The sequence below is a fragment of the Dermacentor variabilis genome, chromosome 8, assembly GCF_050947875.1.
Source record: "Dermacentor variabilis isolate Ectoservices chromosome 8, ASM5094787v1, whole genome shotgun sequence".
Lineage (NCBI taxonomy): Eukaryota > Metazoa > Arthropoda > Arachnida > Ixodida > Ixodidae > Dermacentor > Dermacentor variabilis.
The window spans coordinates 52756900-52777816 of NC_134575.1; the positions used below are offsets into that span (position 1 = coordinate 52756900).

At 46.6% G+C, this 20917-nt stretch overlaps 1 protein-coding gene across 1 annotated transcript in view; it reads left to right on the top strand.

The window, feature by feature from the left end:
- LOC142591026 (cytochrome P450 3A5-like) overlaps nt 1–9923 on the top strand; it is a 54345-nt gene extending 44422 nt beyond the window's left edge. The window contains exons 12-14 of the mRNA XM_075703401.1: nt 2350–2490; nt 4738–4900; nt 9816–9923. Coding sequence (XP_075559516.1) covers nt 2350–2490; nt 4738–4900; nt 9816–9905 — 394 coding nt within the window. The 3' untranslated portion in view covers nt 9906–9923. The remainder of the gene's footprint in view (nt 1–2349; nt 2491–4737; nt 4901–9815) is intronic.
- Nucleotides 9924–20917: the final 10994 nt, after the last annotated feature.

Below are 20917 nucleotides of genomic sequence, written 5' to 3' on the forward strand. Positions count from 1 at the left end.
CATCAAAGCTTGCCTACTAAGTTGTATGGTTCCATATTAGGTCCGAAAAGAGCACTATAGGCTAACATCTATTGCCCCCCAAAAATTGGTAGTTTCGATGTTATGTGCTGCCTCCTGCTGACATGCTGACAACGCGAAAAGCATAAGCTCCTTTGCCAACCATATGTCATGTCAATTTACCATGACCATCGACGCGAAGTAGCGATTCAGTTTCGTCGCACTATTTTCTGACTCGTTTATTTCCAATGCGTCGCATAACTGTAATCCCTCTGCCCCATCTGTTACCGCTGTGTTACCGTGTCTGATATATGCTTTTCGTTTCAAATGTGCTGTCGAATAACTTGTTTAGCGCACGTAAACACATACATTCCTTAAGGTGGCCTATTTGACGAGTTGGGGCTAGGTGGACCAACGTCAGTGGGGCACAAACAGGGCAGAGGTTCCCGAGACACCCAACAGACAGGAACAGTGCACCCTCGTTCATGTTCATGTCCCTGTTGTGTGGTTGGTGAGCCTCTGACTATATTTATAATTATTTGTTTTGAAAACCTGCATACACTTAACGGAAACTGATGCGTTCTATCGAAATAACATGCGCTGATATTTGCTCTTATTAACTAAGATGGTAAAAATCATCTAGTTCCCTTCTGTAACGCATTCGGGCCCTACAAGCATCTAAGTGAAAAAGTAAACAAAGTAAATAAACAAATAGAAGTGCATAACAGACAGACAGACACAGACAGACAGACACAGACAGACAGACAGACACAGACAGACAGACACAGACAGACAGAGACAGACACAGACAGAGACAGACACAGACAGACAGACAGACACAGACAGAGACAGACACAGACAGAGACAGACACAGACAGACAGACACAGAGACAGACAGACACAGAGACAGACACAGAGACAGACAGACACAGAGACAGACAGACACAGACAGACACAGACACAGACAGACACAGACAGACACAGACACAGACACAGACAGACACAGACAGACACAGACACAGACAGACACAGACACAGACAGACAGAGACAGACACAGACAGACAGACACAGACACAGACAGACAGAGACAGACACAGACAGACAGACACAGACAGACACAGACAGACAGACAGACAAACCTCATTTCATTACTTCTGTGTGGAGGCTTTTCGAGTGAGCTAGTTAAACTATACTTTGTTTCCCATTCAGGTAACAATTTCAGCGTGAGCAAAAAATTTCCATCGTCACTGTGTCGTTCGGTGAATCTGTCGCTTGGATTCGTCTCCCTATAAGTTTTGAGGATGTACAGTATTGCTGCTGATGCGTCCTCACTTATAAGCGGCGTTGTCACAGCCGGGTACACTTGGTAATGTAGTGTACGTATAAGCATTCGTTACACTGCTTGGAATTGTTTGTGCCATCTATAATAAAAGATATAGCAGCCTAAATGCAGAAGCAAAGAGTATGCGGAACTCCAAAGTACTCCAGATAAATACCTTCGCGAAAAACACCAAACATATTAAAGTATCCAACGCCTTCAGCGTAAGTTGCATTGCGCAATATGCCAGTGCACCCATTATTTGGCGTTCCTGCCGTATTCCCAGTAGCAAAATACAGGCCCATTTTAAACTCCATATCTTTCCACATAAAGCACCGGATATTAGGACGTATTTTCTCGAAGCAGCATTTCGCCGTTTAAACAATGAATGTTCTGGGCGGTGACTTCTTCACATACGAATAGTCCAGTTTCCGTTTTACTTGTGCGTACAAGTCTGATGATGTCTCACTATAGATGCCCCGTGTACAACTCTTTTACGAAAAAGATAAGCTTTTGATCTATTTTTCTTTTTGATAAAGTATTCAATTACTACATTTTCTTTTTACTTTCCCTCGCAGCACTGGGTTGATTCGGTTTCTTTGTTTTTATTCGGAGGATATAAAAAGAACAGAGGTGTAAGTTACATTGAGAGGCTATTACTTATTTTCAATGAAAATTATGCAAGTGTTGCGCGCCTGCCTGATTTTGACTAGTGAACCCTTTCATTCCGTCGCAAATACAGTAGCAGAGTCGTCGTCGCGCGTATGTCAACGCTGAATAGACGAACAGCGCGTGAGATATGAAGAAGATAAGGAAAATGGGCAGAATGAGCACTGCTTCGTCGGTTTCCTCGCGTTTGTCCTGACCGATGCGAAGCTCTATTTATCTTCAACTTGTACTAACCGGTCTAAGTTGGCCCTCTTTTGCACGGACACCTACCATGTCAACAGGCACATTCTGTCACCGATACAGCGGCCGATATGCCAGCGAGATTATATCATTTAAAGCGTATATATTATGTCTCGACACGCAGATTCACAACACGCTGTGCGGGTGAAGATTACCAGAGCGGCAAGTATCTCATCAAGAAAGGAACGTCTGTCATGGTGCCCACATACCACCTGCATCATGATCCGATGTACTGGACGGACCCGGAGAAGTTTGATCCCGAGAGGTGAGTACCATTATATACTTTAAGTGAATATCGCCATCTCAATTAACCCAAAACTAAACTGAACTTTTTTGGCAGCGCCGCTTAAGGGAGCACCTGCTTCTCATTGCCATAATCTCGAGTGTTGATAGGTCAGCTTTAGGTTGAACACGCCTGCAGTACTTGGTGAGTGAAGTTACTAACCCTGAATGAGTTTTTTTTTTATTTTTAGTAAACAGTGCCTTTCATCAGAATAGTTTGCCAACACCAAGAGCACAGTACGTCAGACCTCTAATTACTCGCGATACGTAAACAGCAGCAGGAGTGCTCACACCAGAAAAATATTGTGTTAGCCGTTAAAGTAGATTTACAGAGTTAATAGCAAGAGTATACATAACCAATGTTAGCTACTAGTTTCCACCAGAAACCCCTTACTACTTACTGCGCCTTCGTTCATGGATGTATCAACGACTTGCTTTCCACTAAGGTTAACATGGACATGAAACAATTCTCTTCACTGCAAGGTGCTCTGAACCAAAGCAAATCAGGCATCGCGCCTTTAACGTTCAGGAATTCTACAGTTAATACTCCAATTTTACATGCCCGGAACACTGTACGCAGGCTTCATTTATACTCACACGGCATCTTGGCGTGCTATTTCTTTCCACGTAAAATTGTGTTTTCAAGTGATTACTAACAAGTAGCTTCCCATTACCGAGCCTCTTCGCATCTAACAGGATGTTTCACGACCCGAGCTCAGAAGTTATTGTGGTGAATCTCCAGCTTACTTCTCTAGCACATATGGATGTAGCTTATTTACTGTAGAATTCAACGAATCGTCCACCATAAGCAAGCTCAAACGTAACCTTTCCGCTGTGTGTCACCAAGAGCAGTTCATTAGCAAGAATTCAACATATACGAACACCACACATACATATAGAGGACGAGAAGCAGAGGACTCTCTCCTCAACGCTGCTTGCAGTTGCTTGAAAAGGAGTAAAAAATACAAAGACGAAGGCATTCTACAGTGCAAAGCGTTACGCGCAGAGTATTCACTCTAGAAACGAAAGTTGGTCTCGCAGTTGACAAGAAAATCCAGCACAGCTTTACGGGCATTTAATCGAGCCAAATCCCGCTTTTTGTTTCAGCCATGCGCGATCACCTGTATGCACAACTAAAGCTAAACGAATAAGACGGAACAATTGCGAACACTGTATTATCACCCAGGTCTCTATTACTATGGTGCCTTCTTTTCGTCGTTATGCATTTCCCTTTCCATGTTGTTCTTGCTCTCAGTACTTATTTGTGGCGTACGTGGCCGACTAATTTAACATTCTTTTGCGTAGCATAGAGAGAACGGGAGACGAGAACGAAACAATTGAAAAAATAACAAGCATCGTAATAATCACCAAGTTCGGGAGATAACATCCGTGTTTATCGATATGAACGTTCCTCGGACTATGTCGTGCCGTCGCACGATGTTGATATACTGTCACATTGTCATGCAGAATATACTATCAGTGTGTTTGTTTTCAAAGGGATATGCAAAGTACGAAACATTAACAACACCGCAGGTGTCTTGCACTCCATGCTTTCTTGGCATCAGTCTGCCTACAAAGCATCTGCTATGGGTCTGCAAAAAGAGAGAAATGAAATAAAGAAGGAAAGGCAGGGATGTTCACCAGATGAGGGTATCTGGTTTTCGCGTGTGCCTTCGAGACGAAAGAACCTAACACTTCGTATCACGTCTTCACAAGGCTGGATCAACCACAGGGACGGTGCAGATGCATGTCAGACGATCCTCTCTCTACAGGAGCTTGCGTTGCCGGTTGTTAACGCGCGCGCGTCTGTCTGTGTGTGTGTGTGTGTGTGTGTGTGTGTGTGTGTGTGTGTGTGTGTGTGTGTGTGTGTGTGTGTGTGTGTGTGTGTGTGTGTGTGTGTGTGTGTGTGTGTGTGTGTGTGTGTGTGTGTGTGTGTGTGTGTGTGTGTGTGTGTGTGTGTGTGTGTGTGTGTGTGTGTGTTCATGCACATGTTCTCGGTGCCCTCGTGCCCCAGCGATACTGAAGGCCATGGTGTCATCATTCTTTACAACACAGACATTCAGTCAATTTATTCACGCACCATTAAATCCTGCACGAAACACCACAAGTCAGATTTTTCAAGTAAAAAAAAACAAAATGAGAAAGGCTCATATCACTGCTACATCACCCTCAAAACCTTCTCTCAGAGCGTAAATTACATTGGTCATGTTTCCATTTTTTTTCTTCTCAGGTTCAGCCCCAAGAACAAGCATCTCATAAATCCGGCTGTATACCAGCCGTTTGGACTGGGAGTTCGCGTGTGCATCGGCCAGCGTCTGGCGCTCATCGAAATGGCCTCGGTGACTTCGCAAGTGTTGCGCCGCTTCCGGATAACTCATGGCCCTAGTCAAAAGGTGACGCTTACTACTGCGATAGCAATCGCACGGGGGCTCGAGACGCGATTTTTTTTTTTTTTTTGCCGTCGTCCTCGGCGCGCTCTCACGCCATTAACCGCGCTGTTGCGGCTTTCGCCGTGGTCAGGTTTCCAGTGACGTATATATATAGTGACGCCCCGTCAGTTTGGCTGCAAAAGCAACCTAGCCAAGCGCATGCATCGTCACGCTACGCTCAATCGGCTCCTGCAGGGAACGGGGCAGCGCTCCGTTGGTGGTCGGCTGTGCGTGTAATGTGACAAACTCGGCCAGGCAGCGCTATTGTGCCAGTTTCGACAAAAGCCTTCAATAAGTAGCTCCGTCTCCGCCACCCTCCTCTGCTTCGCGCGCGTTTCTCATCGCGCACTCTCGCGCCTAGATGGTGGGGCGCCCCTTCGTCCCTTGTAGCGTAGCAGACGACGCGACGCGGTAATTCGAGCCGAGTGATAACTTTTACAGCGAAGCTGCATATTGCTAGCCGATTCGTCCGTCCGTCTGTCGCGTGTACTTCGAAAACTCCACCGCCGTAATGCGCATGCGCGTGTGCGAAAAAAAAAAAGGAGAGGCGTGCGATTGGCTGCTCCAGTAGTGACGTTGCTCTCCGTTGCAGCCGAGCGCGCGTGCAGCAGTTTTTTTTCCGCCTCCGCAATGCGTAGGCCACGCGTCATACGTACTCCTGAGCAGCAGGCAGCTTTCGATGAGCAACGCTGTGAGCAGAACCGGCAACGAGCCTGTCTACGCCGTGTCGACGCTGCAACCCGGGCACAAGAACAAGCTCGTGCAGCCGAGCGCAAGCAGCAACTGCGTACCGAGCATCCGGCAGCCTACTAAGTCGTCGTTTAATAAACCGTGGCGATTAAGCCAGTGATAAACATCTGGGCAGCACGTTTCAGCTTGGCTGGTTAACCACCTGTACTGAGTGCTTGGGCGGAAATTTTTTTCACTAATACTAAAGCCACGAAAGACGCCGTACTTAGAGAACCTATGACCTATTTCGCTCTCGTCTCACCTCAGTAAACTGATGGAACGCGTGATCCTAGACATGTTACAGACGCATCTTCAAGAACGTCAACTGATGCCAAGCACGTTGTTTGCTTTTCAGCCCACTTTGTTAACAGAAGACGTGCTTTTGCAGCTGAAAGAGGAAGCACTGAATGCAGGAACGCCTTGCTGCCTGAAACCAATTCTTGCACTAAACATAAAGAGGCCTTTGTACACCTGGGGCACGAAGCCATACTAGCCAATCTCAGTGGCACGAATTGCGGCCAACGAACTTAGAACTACGTGAGGGCTCTCCTCGCAGATCGTATAACCACAATAGGGCTGCGAGATGTGAGGTCGCAGCAAGTAGGACACACCGAATGGAGGAACGCCCCAAGGAGCAATACTGTCACCGACACTTTTTAGTTTAGCGCTTTCGTTTTAGCTTATATTTATTTCCTGTCGCACTTTTATTACACCCGAGAGCCTTATTTCAACCCGGAAGAAGAAAAGTGGTACAAGTGAGATTTTAGGATGCGTGGTGGGGGGGGGGGGGGGAGAATCAAAGAAAAAATGCATGCTTGGGGGTCACGACACGGATAGCGTGGGAGCGCGCATTCACGTCTCTTTGTACGAGTTTTTGCGGAGTTCCGGTTTGTGAATCGACGCAAGTAGCCGTGAAGCATGTCTACCCCGAGGTGTTCATAAGAAATAGAGGCTGAGAATCTCCTTTGAGTGCCGGCAACTGCAACTGCTCAGTTACACAGCTACGTCGTTAATGCGGACGGAAGCGGTTACTGAAGCCACATCAGCCATTCGGGCGTGCCGGCTGCGCCTAGGGCTAAAATTTATTACGCTCGCTTTGACTGTGCGCTCTGCCTGATAACCTTGTCGCATTAGGCGGTGTTCGCTCACGCTTATACTGAGGCGCTAAATTATTTGTTTATTTAGTTATTTAGTGACTTATTAGTTTAGTTTACGTTCAGTATAAAAGGAGATTTCTATTTTGGTAAGGCACATCAGGAATGGGGCTGACGTGTAAGGACCACAGCGTGATTAACACTAACACGGCCAGAACAGCTGTGTGCACTTGTACCGTCCTATAATTTTCTTAGATTGAAAGTTTTGCTTTAAGGGCCTTATCGGTGAGTTTGGGGATGCTGAGATTATATTCATTACGTAGTTGCCCGAAGAGCACGCCATTGTCCCAGCAGTGCGGTTCGCAAAGAACTCTCTCGATGCAATCAAAGGCTCAAATCGATCACTCGAAATATGATCCCAAATGTTCAAGCAAAGACAAAAAACAGTCCTACATAAGCTAAAAATCGTGCGCTCCGGAAGCGATTCGTCGTGGACAAACATTATTGAATAAACTTGGCAAGGAGATCGTGAATATTGATTGACTGAGCAGCGTTTCCCACAGAACCTTCAAAACTTGAACACCTTTTTTTTTTATCTTGCTAAGGTATCATGGCGTGCAGGTCTGGTTTGATTCTAACGTATTCTAGCAGTTTAATTGAAGCTGTATATTTTTCCACGGCTAAACACACAATCTCGAAAAACGCAAATTGTGGTATTTAAGTATCAATCCCTTTTTCTTATATCAGAGTCGCCTCCGCGGTAGCGAGCGCGCGCCTCTCTCTACTCTCGGGGCCAACACGCACTCGTTTAAATATGTTTTTGCCTTCTCCTACGGAAGCAAGCAAAGCGAACGTTATGCCATCTTCCGCCTGCACTCAGTATTTTGCTTTCTTGCACCTCTCCTCCCACACTAATTTCACTGCTCAAATTCAAAACATCCGCAAACTTTGACTTTATTTCATTTCTTGTGAGTAAACTTAGGAACTCGCAAACGATACAAGTGCTTTGTACCTGCCGAAACGGCAGCACGGGCGCCAAAACAGACTGCAAAAGCAGACGACAGTCAACAGGTCATAACCAGCGCCCCTCTGCTCGTACGTTTTCTCCCTAGAGGGAAAAGGGGGTGTACTATAGACAGGACCAGTGTTGAAGGAGGGACGTTCTGCAGCTGTGCAGGTCGGAAGTGCAGGTCTGAACTCCAGACCTGCACGTCTGTGCAGGTCTGGAGTTCAGTGGGTCATGCTGGCGGCACTCCTCATGAAGCCAGCGTTGTGAAACGCCTGGCAGCGGCCAGGGGGCGCAGTTTCTGCAGCTCAGGAGCAGTTGCCTCTTGTTGGCACCGTGGAAACGTGTAACCTCCTCGACCGCAATGTCAATGCTTGCTAACGCTTCTTGCGTTCTAACTGCTAATTTTTGCCCTACTACTGCACCCTTAAAAGAGTTTACACCCTTTAGGCCTATCTTGTCGCACGACAATAAGCGTCATCTGTCTTGCGCGCATTCCCTTCCTTTAACGCTGCGAGCCCGGTACTTCCAAGTCAGGAACGGCTTGCGCGTTATCAGTGTGACTCAGCATTATCGACGGGAAAGTAGCGAGCGCCGCGTTTTCAAGAAAGGAAACGCAAGCAAGGCAGATGATGATTATCCTTGTCGGACAAATATACACACCAAAGGCTGCAACTGTCTTAGGAGTGTACTCTTATAAACACTAGCTAAGTAGGCTTCCTTAGTTACGCAACATTAAAGAAAGTCCTTGTTGCGTCAACATCTCTGGCGACGTCTGCTCGGTTATAGTAAATTTCTAATTAATAAATAAGCACTATGCTGATTTTATTGAAACCAGGAATTGATGCTAGAAAATACATAGAAATTTTCTTACGCGGCAATATTCCAAACGACGAAAGATATGGTGAACACGTTGAAATTAATGACGTGAAATAGGTGAAGCCGCGTTGCAGAATTATAGCGCGAAAAGAAAGAACTAGGTGTTTGCCTTTTATTCTGTCGGTTACTATTAAACCTCTTCACTAAATTATACGAAAAATATTTTTGAATGCCTTACGAATTAATATTATTATTCAGAATTGCTAGCATGCCTATCAGAAGTGTAATCCCGTTCTCTCGCTGAAAAAGGGCATTACGGTTTGCCTTGTCAACTCATTGGTGGAAATCTTCCTCAAGCTTTTGGTTTACTGATGTCTAACTGTGCAACCAACATAGCGGTAATGCATGATCTACCGACTGTCTCGCCATAACATTGCAACTGCTTTGCAAACTTGTGTACACCTAAATGAACGAAGTGTTCACACAAATATGCGAATAATGAACCAGGGAAAAAGGTGTCCCCAATGTCCTAGATATGCACTACACAAGAATGCTAATTTGTGCGCATTGGGGCGTGCTGTAGCTAAATAGTGTAAAGGTTTATTTGACCTTTCGCTCATCTTGGTTCTTTGCTTGTTTGTGTCAGCCTCCGTTCGTTAATAGCATTTTTCCTGTCCTACGCCCACTCCAGTATTTAACTGCGACATCTACAAATTAGTCCATATTGTCACTCGTGCCAAGAGCTCCCAAATCAAGCTGCTTCTTTGCAGCACTAGTTCATTCTGACGAAGAGCAAGAAAAGTCTCATCAATTAATGAGAAGGGGTGACTCCACCTCCAAGCATCCCAAAAGATACCAGTCATATCATAGAGTAGGACTTCCTCAGCTCTGACCTGGTTATTGTTTGTCTAAAGATAACTGCTACATGGTAATTTTATTCGACCATGAGCACAAGCTAACCACCTTTATAAAGTTTTCGCGCCCAAATGGTCATCGTATGAGGACACACATTGGAATACATGATGCCACAGAGATGCCACAACGCTGCGGCTTCGGTTTGAGCTGTGTCTTGATGTATTTTTGTACCGCTGGCAATCAGCTTCCTTTGAAATAACACTTTGCGAGGCCAAATTAACTTACTGTGGCTTTTCAGTGTTGAATAATGCAAAAGTTGAAAAATCTATGCTGTCTGACTCTGAAACTTTTTTTTTGTATTTCATTTTTTTTTCAGCCTGATTTGGAACTCGACACGTACGCCTTTGTGGCGGCGCCAAAGGACGAAGTTTGGATTCATCTACACAAGTTAAACAGCGTGAAATAAATCTGTTTTGTAGCCTACCTTCTTTGGTTTCGTTCTTCCAACATTGCACAAGTACATCAATGGCCGTTTGTTATCATCATCAACAGCAGCAGCAGCCCACTTTATGTCCAATGCAGGACGAAGACCTTTCCCAGCGATCTGCAATGTCCCCTGTCTTGGGCCAGCTAACTTCAACTTTAACCACCAAATTTCGTAATTTCCTCACCCAACCTAATTTTCTGCCATCCTCCTCAGATTCCCTTCTCTTCACGCTCATTATGTAATCCTAATGGTCCACCGGCTACCTGCCCTACGAATTACACTGCCTATCCAGTTTCCCTAATTTCCTTTAATGTCAATTAGAATACTGCCTCTTCCTGCTTGCTGTCTGATCCACGCCGCTTTCTTTTTGTGCCTTTATGGCTAAAATTTTTCGTTCTATGGCTGGTTGGGCAGTTCTTCTTCTCGAGCTTCTTAGTTAACTTCCAAGTTTCTGCCCCCTAGGTTAGCGCTGGCAGGATGCAACGATTGTACAGCTTTCATTTTAGCGACACTGGTAAAATTCCAGTCAGGATTTGGCAATGAGGGCTGTATGCGCTCCAACCAAATCTTATTTTTCTATAAGAGAGAGAAGAGAGAACAAGGCTAGGAAAGGATAGGAAATTTCCTTCTAAAGATCCGTTCCCCCTGTGAGTAAATTACCTATGTGAACGTACTCCTTAACAGACTCTAGAGTCTTACTGGTGATCGAGAATTCTCGTACCCTTGGCAGGCTATTCAACATTACCTGTGTATTCTGTGTATTAATCAACTCCAGTCTTGCACTTTCTCGCTTAAGGTCTTCAATCATTTGTCGCGATTCTACGTAATCTTGCTTAGCAGAACAATGTCAACTGCAAACCGAAGGCTGTTGAAATAGTAGCCGTCGATTCTCGCTCCTAAGCGTTCCCAATGAAATAGCATGAATACTTCTAAACATGCAGTGAGTAGCATTGAAGATATCGTCTCCTTGCCCGACCTTTTTCATGATAGGTAGTTTTCAACTGTTTTTGTGGAGCAACAACGTAACTGTAAAATCTTTGGAGATATTTCCCAAGATATTCATGTATATCTCCTGTACTCTTTGATAATGTAATGCCTTCGTGACTGCTGGTATGTCAACTGAATTAAATGTCTTAGGCTATGAAAGCCTTATGAAGAGGATCATTGAATTCGGCAGATTTCTTAATTAACTGTTTAATGACATGGACGGGATTCATTGTAGAATATCCCTTCGTGAAGCAAGCCTGTTCTCTTGGTTAACTGAAGTCAAGTGGTGCCCTGATTCTATTGAGAAATATATCGTTGATTATTTAATACTATACAGAAAGCAAACTACAGGGCCTAGAATTTTTCAATTCTTTAACGTCTCCCTTCAGTGCGCATTCTCCCAGCTCTCTGCTATACCTGAAGTCGTGAGGCATTGTGAATAAAGGGCCGCAAACTTTTTACGAACAATAATTCCTCCGTATTTGTTTAAATCGACTGCAATCTTATCTTCTCCTGCCGCTTTTCCCTGTAACATCTCTTGCAAGGCCCTCGTTATTTCATCACTAGCTATGAAAAGAGCCTCTGTATTCTACGCATAATTATTTCAAATGACGGTAGCCTGGCTGCTGTGGGTACTGTACAGGTCAGTATATAAGTCCTCTGCTGTCTTTACTATATCATCGAAATTTCTGATAAAATTAGCCTGCTTGCCTTTCACTGTATACATCTCGTGCTGTCTTATGCCAAGTTTATTTCTCACTAATTTCATGCTGCAGCCATTTTTACTGTTTCCTCCGTATTTGCGAAGTTCTTATTTTAAATAGCGCCTAATATATTTGTGTTCTTACTCTCACTTTGGCAAATCAATCAACCTTAACTGATCTCTTGAGTTAGACACGTTCATGCTTTGACGCTTTTTATGCAGTCCTTTTTTACTTGGGACCACTTACCTAATCGTTGCCCTGGTGACTTACCTCCAACTTCAATTGTTCCTTCTGAAATCAGCCTAATTACGGTGCCAATATTTACCTCTACAATATCTTCATCTTTCTGTTCTAAAGCTGAATATTTGTTTGTGAACACGAGCCTTAATTTATCTGCTTTTACTCCTACTGCATCTAGGCTCACCTGCTTTCTCTAGACTAATCTTGCGCGTTTTCACTCCAAATTGAGCGCCATCCTACACCTCACTAAACTATGATCACTGCCCATTTACCATACCTAACACTTCTACATCCTACAATACATGCTGGGATCGACAGAGTGCGAAATCCATTTTCGCGCCTGTTCTTCTTTATGGCTTTTCTAGGTGCACTTCCTGTTACTGCACCTCCTGAACAAAAAGTTCCTTATTCTGAGTCTTTTCGTTTCCGTGAATTTCGCCGACATATCTCTTCTACTATTTTTACAACCAATGCCGTGGTTAAGTGACGGTGTATTTCTGGAAAAGGACGGGATTAATTGACCTGAGAAATCTCCACGTTCACGTCGGTAATTAAAAATATTCGATGTATAAAGAACATGCATACAGGTTACAACGACGGCAGACGCAAGAGTAGAACAGAGAAAATGATCCGAAGCTTTGGGTCAGACGACAGAGCAACCTTCGTAGACGCGGCTGAATACCCACACGAAATAGCTACGTAGCAGTAATCGCAGATTACAGCCAAAAACTCCTTACAGGCGTATCAGTTAATACCAAGCATTCCGAGACAGCAGGGGACGTAGCCATTGCACTAGCATTGGTCTCCACGAATGCTCCGTACAACATTAGCGATTCTCAAGCGGCCATTAGAAATTATGCAAAAGATAGGATCTCTCCTGTGGCATGGCACATTATCATAGCCAATGAAGCAAAATTCTCCAATACAGAGAATAACGGCAGGCAATTGCTCCGGTTCCCAGCGCATACGACTCCAGGCATGCCCGCAATCAACCTCAACGACGTAGCACACCGCGAAGCTCGAGGTCTTACTCGCCGAGCTGAGCAAAGAGTGACTTCCATCGGTCAGGAGAACGCGGAGAAGGAGATCTGGAGAGAAAAAGATAGATTTACAATATTTAGAGATAGTACCAAATTCTATCAAAATCGGAGGCGAGTATTACCACCGCCTCACACTAAACTGAACAGAGCTGAGTCCGTTACTTGGAGGCGATTACAAACGGAAACTTATGCGAGTCCCGCAACTAAAAACTTTCTACCCCGATATATACGAAAGCGATATGTGCAAGCTATGAAAATCTGTGAGAGCCACCCTTCAACACATGTTGTGGGGATGTGAAATATATCAAGATAAAATGGCAGTCTCCCCGGAAAATCTACTGGCGCGGTGGTCGGCCGTGCTGCTCAGCTCAGAACTCGAAGACCAACTTTGGCCCGCCCAGCGAGCCATGGAGGCCGCACGCAAGCAGCAGCTTTCAGTGGCCATCAAGGCGGCCCCAGGCCCGGGCCTCCCGATCGCCGGATTCAAAATAAATTTATCACATCACACACACATGCTTCTTCAAATCTGCACTTTGGGATCAGTATCCATTATAGTCATTTTTTTGGCTAGCACCAGATCATCGACATCTGTACACAAAATTTCTAAAAACTGCATTGGCTGTCCAATTGAAATTGTTCGTAACTGCTTACCTGGAGGGCCAGTGTATTTGTTAGTCTACTACAGGAACAAATATTTCAAAAATAAGCGTGTTTATATATCGACATTTCTGAACAAAATTGAACACGAATATTCAAGAAAGTCTACCTGCGAATATCAAATGACATAAGGAACGTTTTACTTCTTAACTGTGGCATACAGTTTGCGTGGAGCCCTGTTTCTAGAATTAAAGCTTACGGACGTTATTTACAGGCGCGCTTAAATGCATGTAATGTCGTTTGCATATGAGCGAGTGGTCAGCTGAAGAGACTTGAAAATGAGAAAGAACAGGTATCTGTTCTTTCCCAAAAGAAGAAATGAGAGAAAGCACGTCCCTAGATGCAGGCAGATGTCGAGTTCATTTAACGAGAGAATCGTCCCACTGTATGCGGCACCGCAAGTTATTTTAAAAGGGCCAAAGAGAACGGCTTGTGAACGGCCAAGTGGTAAATTGCGTTGCATAAATGGAGACCACAAATTGGCGTATAGATCGGCTCACAGTGTATCCATTCGTGCTGATCAAAATTACTGAGCAGCATTTTTCTGTCCCATGCGTTAACCCAGGAACTTGTGCCCCCGGACAGTCCCGGCAGATCCTCCGCGGTAGAAAGATTCGTAACAGTCCTCACTATCGTTGGTTCCTGTCGAATCAAGTTCAAATAACGTACGCAAGGCTATTTGATTTGCCTTCAAAATGTCAAATGTTGACCTACCCTTACGGAAAAGAACACCGCCCATGCGCCCCGTACATATGGTAAACCAGCGAGGCTGGTATGTGCGGCCCCACTGTTTATGTTGACGTGGGCGTTATGGCTGATCTACCTCGCGAGGCTCGAACCGAAGGTCCTAGGCCCGACGTCGCCGCTGGCGATTTCGCTCGGCCGCGGCGTTGGCAGAGTCACGTTGCCGCTTGCGCTCTGCATCCCGGGCCCGATCTACTGCCGAGGCGCCGGCGCGACGCCGACGAGACCTCGCCCGCTCCTCCTCTCGGCGCTGTTGCTCGTAGTCCAGCTGCTCCTCGGGAAAACGAACGATGCGAGGTCGTCCCATTGCGAAGTCGGGCAGAGAATGGTGCGCGCACGCTCTACAGCGAGAGAGAAATGACGTCGCTATCGGCGTAGCCAACGGCGCGCCACACCTTCTGCCAGAGGGTTTGGGTGGTCGGACCGCGAGCATTCCGCCTAGGCACATGAAGCTTCGCTGTAAAAATTCTCGGCGCCAAGGGAACGTTAGGCACGGCAAAAACCTCTGCATTCTCCTAAGCGCACTCATCGACCCGACCAAAACCAAGTCAGAGAAGAATAAAGCTATATGCCGGCTAATTCACCAATACCAGAGACCGGACACAGAAGAAGAAGAAGAAGAAAAAGTGGTTTAATGATTGCAAATATAGAGAGGTCGGCCGGAAAATGGAGCATCTGGCCTGCTACTCTACGTAAGGGAAGGGGAAGAGGGGAAGGAAAGGGTTACGATGGGGAATGATAATGGGAGGAACGGGGTGAAGGACACATTGCATAACTGTTATCACAAGCGTGAGTCCAGGCCCGTGTCGCCTAAGAAACGTGAATGAGCGCGCATTGTCTCCATCGTCTGCCAACTCTGTGGCCATGCGCCTAGCAAGAGGTCCTCCGAGAGTGTTCTATTGTATTAATGTCTCACGGTATCTGCCGTTGTCAGTCTTTCGCGCGCATACTCAGGTCACACCACGAATACATGGTCTATAGTCTCTACAGCGCCACACACTGAGCAGTCCGGGGAGTCTGTCCGTCCAATGATCTACAAGTATTTGCGCGTGTAGGCGACGCCTAATCGCAGTCTGTGTATCAGGCATGTATGAGGGCGTGGAATTCACGCAGTACAGGAAATTGCATATCGGGATCCAGCCCTTTAAGGCGGACGTGACGAGCGTCTGGCTGGGCCCAGTATATTCTCGTCGCACTCATCATTAATTCCGACAGGAGGCATGTGATGTCCGGTCTGGAGAATGGCACTACAGTTTGCAGGCCATTGCTGAGGGGGCGCCTTGCTGCAGCATCGGCCATATCATTACCATTGAGCGCACAGTGCCCCGGGATCCATTGGAACACTATGCGGTGGTGTTTTCCTTCAGCGCATTAAAGTAGCTCGGTGATCTGCCGCGCCAGAACCTGATATCAGGTGTGGCGCAAGAAGCATCCCAAAATTTGCAGCGCGAGTTTGGGTTCGTGAAAATGCACCACTCTTGAGGTCTTTGACCGCAGATATGGCGAATCGCTTCCCGAATAGCCACAAGCTCTGAAGCGGTTGATGTAGAGTTATGACCTAGAATGAAACCTCGAGGCATCTGTTGGGTTGGTATCACTACAGCTGCTGTCGATTCCTTTGGTGACGCGGAGCCGTCTGTGTAAACATGAACATACGTCTGGTATTCTGACCAGATCTATGCCAGAGCAAGTTGTTGTAGTCCGCTAACGGGAACCAATGATTTCTTTAGTATGCCGGGGACATGCACGCATACGGAAGGTTGAACCATCACCCACTGTGGTTTGACGGAGTAATATGGAAGGGCATAGCCTGATGTTATGTGGGGTAGATGGCAGCGGAGTTCACTTGTGAAACTGCTGTCCAGCCGCTCATGTAGAACAGACGTCAATGGATGGCAATGGTGTCGTGCCAGTGAGCGTAAATACACACGAAGTGGTTCATGGGACAGGTATTTCGATAAGAGGCATACGCGGGCTTCCTCAATTTTGCCTGTGTTGGAGGCACGCCGTGGCAAGCCGAGGCATATTTTGAGTTCCTGCGCTTGAACGCTGTCTAATGTCCGTAAGCAGGAAATGCTCAAGTTTGAAAGTATCGGGAGGCTGTATCGAATGTAGCCTACGAATAGAGACAGATAAAGACGTAGTAATGAGCCTTCCATAGGACCCCATTTCATGCCTGCTACGAAGCGAAGAACACGGCAAAACAGATTAAGTTTTTGCTTCAACATATTAACATGCCTCGACCATGACAAACCACGGTCAATGATAATGACACAGAACTCTTAGAGAATGCGCAAACCAAGTGCTTTGGCAATACGAACCTGCCAAACTACACAGGGACGTACCGGCGAGGCGAGAATGCTAAGCGGGACCTACCCCTAACGAAAGAAGGGGTCTACGCGTCCATACGAGCACCGCCAAGAACACAGCTGCAGCTGCGGATATGATAACGCGCTTATCCGCAACCTCAGTGATGAAATGGTTACCGAATTACTGGAATTCATCAACAAACATTGGAAAGCAGAAACAGTCCCGGAGGAGGGTAAACATGCCGAAGTGGTAATGATACCTAAGCCAGGCAAGAAACTCCAAGTAGAAAACCTCAGACCAATCTCGCTTACATCATGCCCGGGGAAGCCGTATGAGCGAGTAGGTAACCCAAAGGCTACAAAACTACATGGAAAATAACGAACTAGTTCCCCACACAATGTTCGGCTTCAGACCTAAGCTATCAACACAAGACGCACTCTTCCAAATATGTGAAGAAGTACTCCAGAACGTACCCAGGTACGGAGAAAACATATTAATGGTCTTATAAATCAAAGGAGCATTCGACAATGTAAGTCACGAAGCAATCCTCAGAGGTATGGACCACCTGAACTGCGGGCGAAGCATCTACGGCTACGTCGAGGCTTTCCAGTCAAACAGAATGGCAACCATAGGCATGAAAGAGCTTCGGTCGGAGAAGTTTCAAGCACTAAACAAGGGGACACCGCAAGGGTTGGTCATCTCGCCCACGCTACTTAACGGGGCAATGATCGTACTGACACGAAGACTACGGGAAATTGGCGGCATATAACACGAAATTTATGCCGACGACATCACCATAAGTACCAACAGGGGCTTACTGAGCGAAAATGAAGAGAAGCTACAGAAAGCGGCCACCTGTGTAGAAAAATACGCTAAAGAAAGAGGACTAGTGTGATGGACCGAAAAATGAGAGCTCCTACGAGTATGGAGAGGAAAACAAAACCGAACGGTCCCAACCAGTGAAGAGCTGCGGCTTAAAGTCTACCTGCAAGGAACCCCGATACCCGAAAAGACAATCATAAGAATCCTAGGGAGATGTGGCTACAGTCAAACCAGCGCTGTTCGCACACCCTAAATGCATCAACACTGCAAGTCGCCCGCATGATCGCGCGAGTCTCGAAGAGACACCGTGGCTTGCGAGAAGAAGACACACTCAAGCTAGTTAGAAGTCAGGTGGTCAACCGAATGACATACAGCCTCCAGTACCACAGCCACATCAAGAGCGAAATGCAACAGGCGGACTCGATAATGTGCAAGGCGTACAAAACTGCGCTCCGACTACCCCAAAACACCACGACCGAAAAACTTCTAGCCCTGGGACTGCAGAACGCGCTCTCAAAACTAAGAGAAGTACAACTCACGGCCCAAATGTGCGGACTACAGCGGACAGCCACAGGCCGAGCTCTCCTCCAGAGACTCGGCTACGTTGAGAAAATACGGGAAATCTCGAGGACCGAAGCTATCCCGACGAGTACCGCAGCACGCTTAAAATAGCACCAATCTCAAGGGACATGGGCCCCAACCTCCATAAAGGTCGCAGGGAGGCAACCGCCGAATATCTCCAGAAAACTTACGCTCCCCAAAAGACAACGGTGTATGTGGACGCAGCCATGTACAGTAGACAAAGCGGAAGCAAGAATGCAGTAGCAACTATGGTCGACTCGGCGCTACATGAGAGAACCAGCGTTTCGCTAAAACTCTGCACGGTAGTCGAGGCTGAAGAAGTGGCCGTTGCTCTAGCGGCAGCGGAGGGCTATCGGATCCGACAGGCGCAGGAATACTCTCGGACTCGTAAACAGACTGGCGCAACTACTTCCATCGCAGAATAAGTCACCGAGCACTCCGCATACTCTGCTCAGTAGACTGTGAAACACAACAGGCACAGAAGCACATGAAGCGATCACACACAAGCTCGTATGTGTACCGGGACACACGAGGGTGGCAGGGAACCAAGAGGCGGACAGGATAGCTCAAGAGTACACTAATTACCGAGGGTCCAACGTCGACAGCCTTGAGAAAGCCACGCCTGTACGCCGAGTCTACTCGGTCACTTTAGACAATTACAGAGACAGCAAGAATCGGATCCCCTCGCCGCACAAATCCCTTGGCAGGCAAGAAGCTGTCGCATGGAGACAACAACAAACAGGGTCGTACCCTAACCTCAAAATGCTAAGTAAAATGCATCCCACTTTACACGAAGACAAATCTCCATGGTGCAATGAGAAACCCACGTTATACCACATAACATAGACATGTCAACAAAGTGACGTAGTCACAATCATATCGCACCCAAATGCAGAGCAATGGGTGGAATTGCTATCCAGCGACTGCTGTGAAGACCAGCTATGTCTAGTGTGGCGTGCACGACGGATAGCAGAGGCCAGCCGAGCCCTGGACTGAGGGCAGGCGACCATTGCGATAGAGGACGAACGAAGCAGCGGGTGAAGATCTCTGGGGAAGATGCAAGGAGGCAGACTACCCTGAAGAATCCACCCCAGCTGCAGAAAAGCAATTACTAGAGCTCGGCAAACTTTTAACTCCCTCACTCGGAGCCAACCACGCAAACGCGCTAGTGCCCCTGCTTGCGCATTTGTCGTCATCGTCTTCCGTCACAGCTGGCCCCGTGGTGCAAAAAGCGATCATAAGCAGTGGCTGGGGCGTCGTCTCGTCTTCCACAGCGTTCAAAAGTAGTTTCGGGATTTGTAATCAAAGGCAAGCTTAACAAGAGTACGCTCTTTTTCTATTTCGCTCCAGCATGTTGCCTAAAGTTCGTGTTGCGAAACCCAATAAGTGCTACTTGTCAAATCGGTGAAATAACGTTGCATTTTCTTGCGCAAGTAATGTATGCTTCTTGAGCTTTTCCGCCTGAAAAGCGTATACCGTGCTAAGCCAGGTAAAATTTGTATGTGCAACATCGAGAGTAAAAATAAGAAAATTGACGGCCCATTCCTTATTTGAGGATGATTGACGATGTTAATGCGATTAGCAATATCTTTTTTTACGGTGGATATGTAATTGGTGAATATATGCTTTATGATGTGATCATTATTATGATAGTTATAATGAGAGAAGTAACGAGACAAACACATAGTTGCGATATGTACAATGCGCAGAATCTTTATGAAAGAGCTTGACGGTGCTTGACCGTGGCGCGCGGAGTGGCCGAGCTCCTTTCTCGCACATCCCTCAACACATGCGGGGCCATCTGGCGGCGCCGCCGCGAAGTCCGTGCATAGCCTCTGAGACCAGTGGCGGGCTGGAGCGTGCAAATACTCTGAAATGTTCCACCCCTGGACCCGCGCATTCGCGGTGCAGCTCGCTCAATCAGTCAGATGCTGGGCTTGAGAAAAAAGGGTACATGCCCACAGGAACAAGCCCGCAGGAACATGCCCAGGTGCACATATCCGATGACCCAAGTAGGTATATAAGTGGTTACATATGGACATCGCGGATCGCACGTATACATAAAAGTGGGTGAAATTCTCAAAGAATGCGACGCGCATTAAAACGTCACAAGGTGAAAGTGCAGAGAGAAAAAGGAAGGATCGCGAAGAGTTTTGGAGCGCACAAGGCCTCCGTCAGATCTGGAAACGACACGGGAAATAAACGAAAACTACAGTGAGAATACCGAACCCCGGACAACTTACACGGTCCGCCAAAAGGGCAAAAATGTGCCAGGAAATGGGATACATGTAACTACGCGTCAATGCAATAAAACCGGCGTCCGTGTTCAGTTACACACGCCGCCTGTGCAATATCGGCGGGCGTTATCGCGAGTCCCCTCTACGCAACGGCCCACTCATCCTAGTATTGAGATAGCGTGTCAATCTTTAATGGATTCGCTACAGACCAAAAAAAAATGAAAAAGACGAAAGAAAGCGATGAAGAAGAAACCGTATCAGTTAAACAACGAATGAGCAGTAGGGATCGGAGTGGTCAGCAACTTGGAAGCTTTCCTGGAACGAATCATGTTTGCCTCTTCGGTAATTTCCCCCCTCCACCGTCTGTTTACCCAACTTGTCAATATGTCACTATTGTCACATGCGCCAGCCGGCCCCGAAGCTGAAGCAATCTCGGCCATCCAGATCAATTCTATGGGAGAATGGCACGCGGTATGCGGAAAGGCCGGCGTGCGAATCACGTACACAAGAAAAACGAGAAGGATCACACAAACTAGAAAAATACAAGAACCGCCCGCAGCCTGTTTCCCGGTGTTCGATGAGGCGTCTTACGGTGAACGAGATAAGTAGAGATAGAACGTCGCCTATTTTATTTGTATGCCAGCTCTGCTGACCTTACGAAAGGAGTC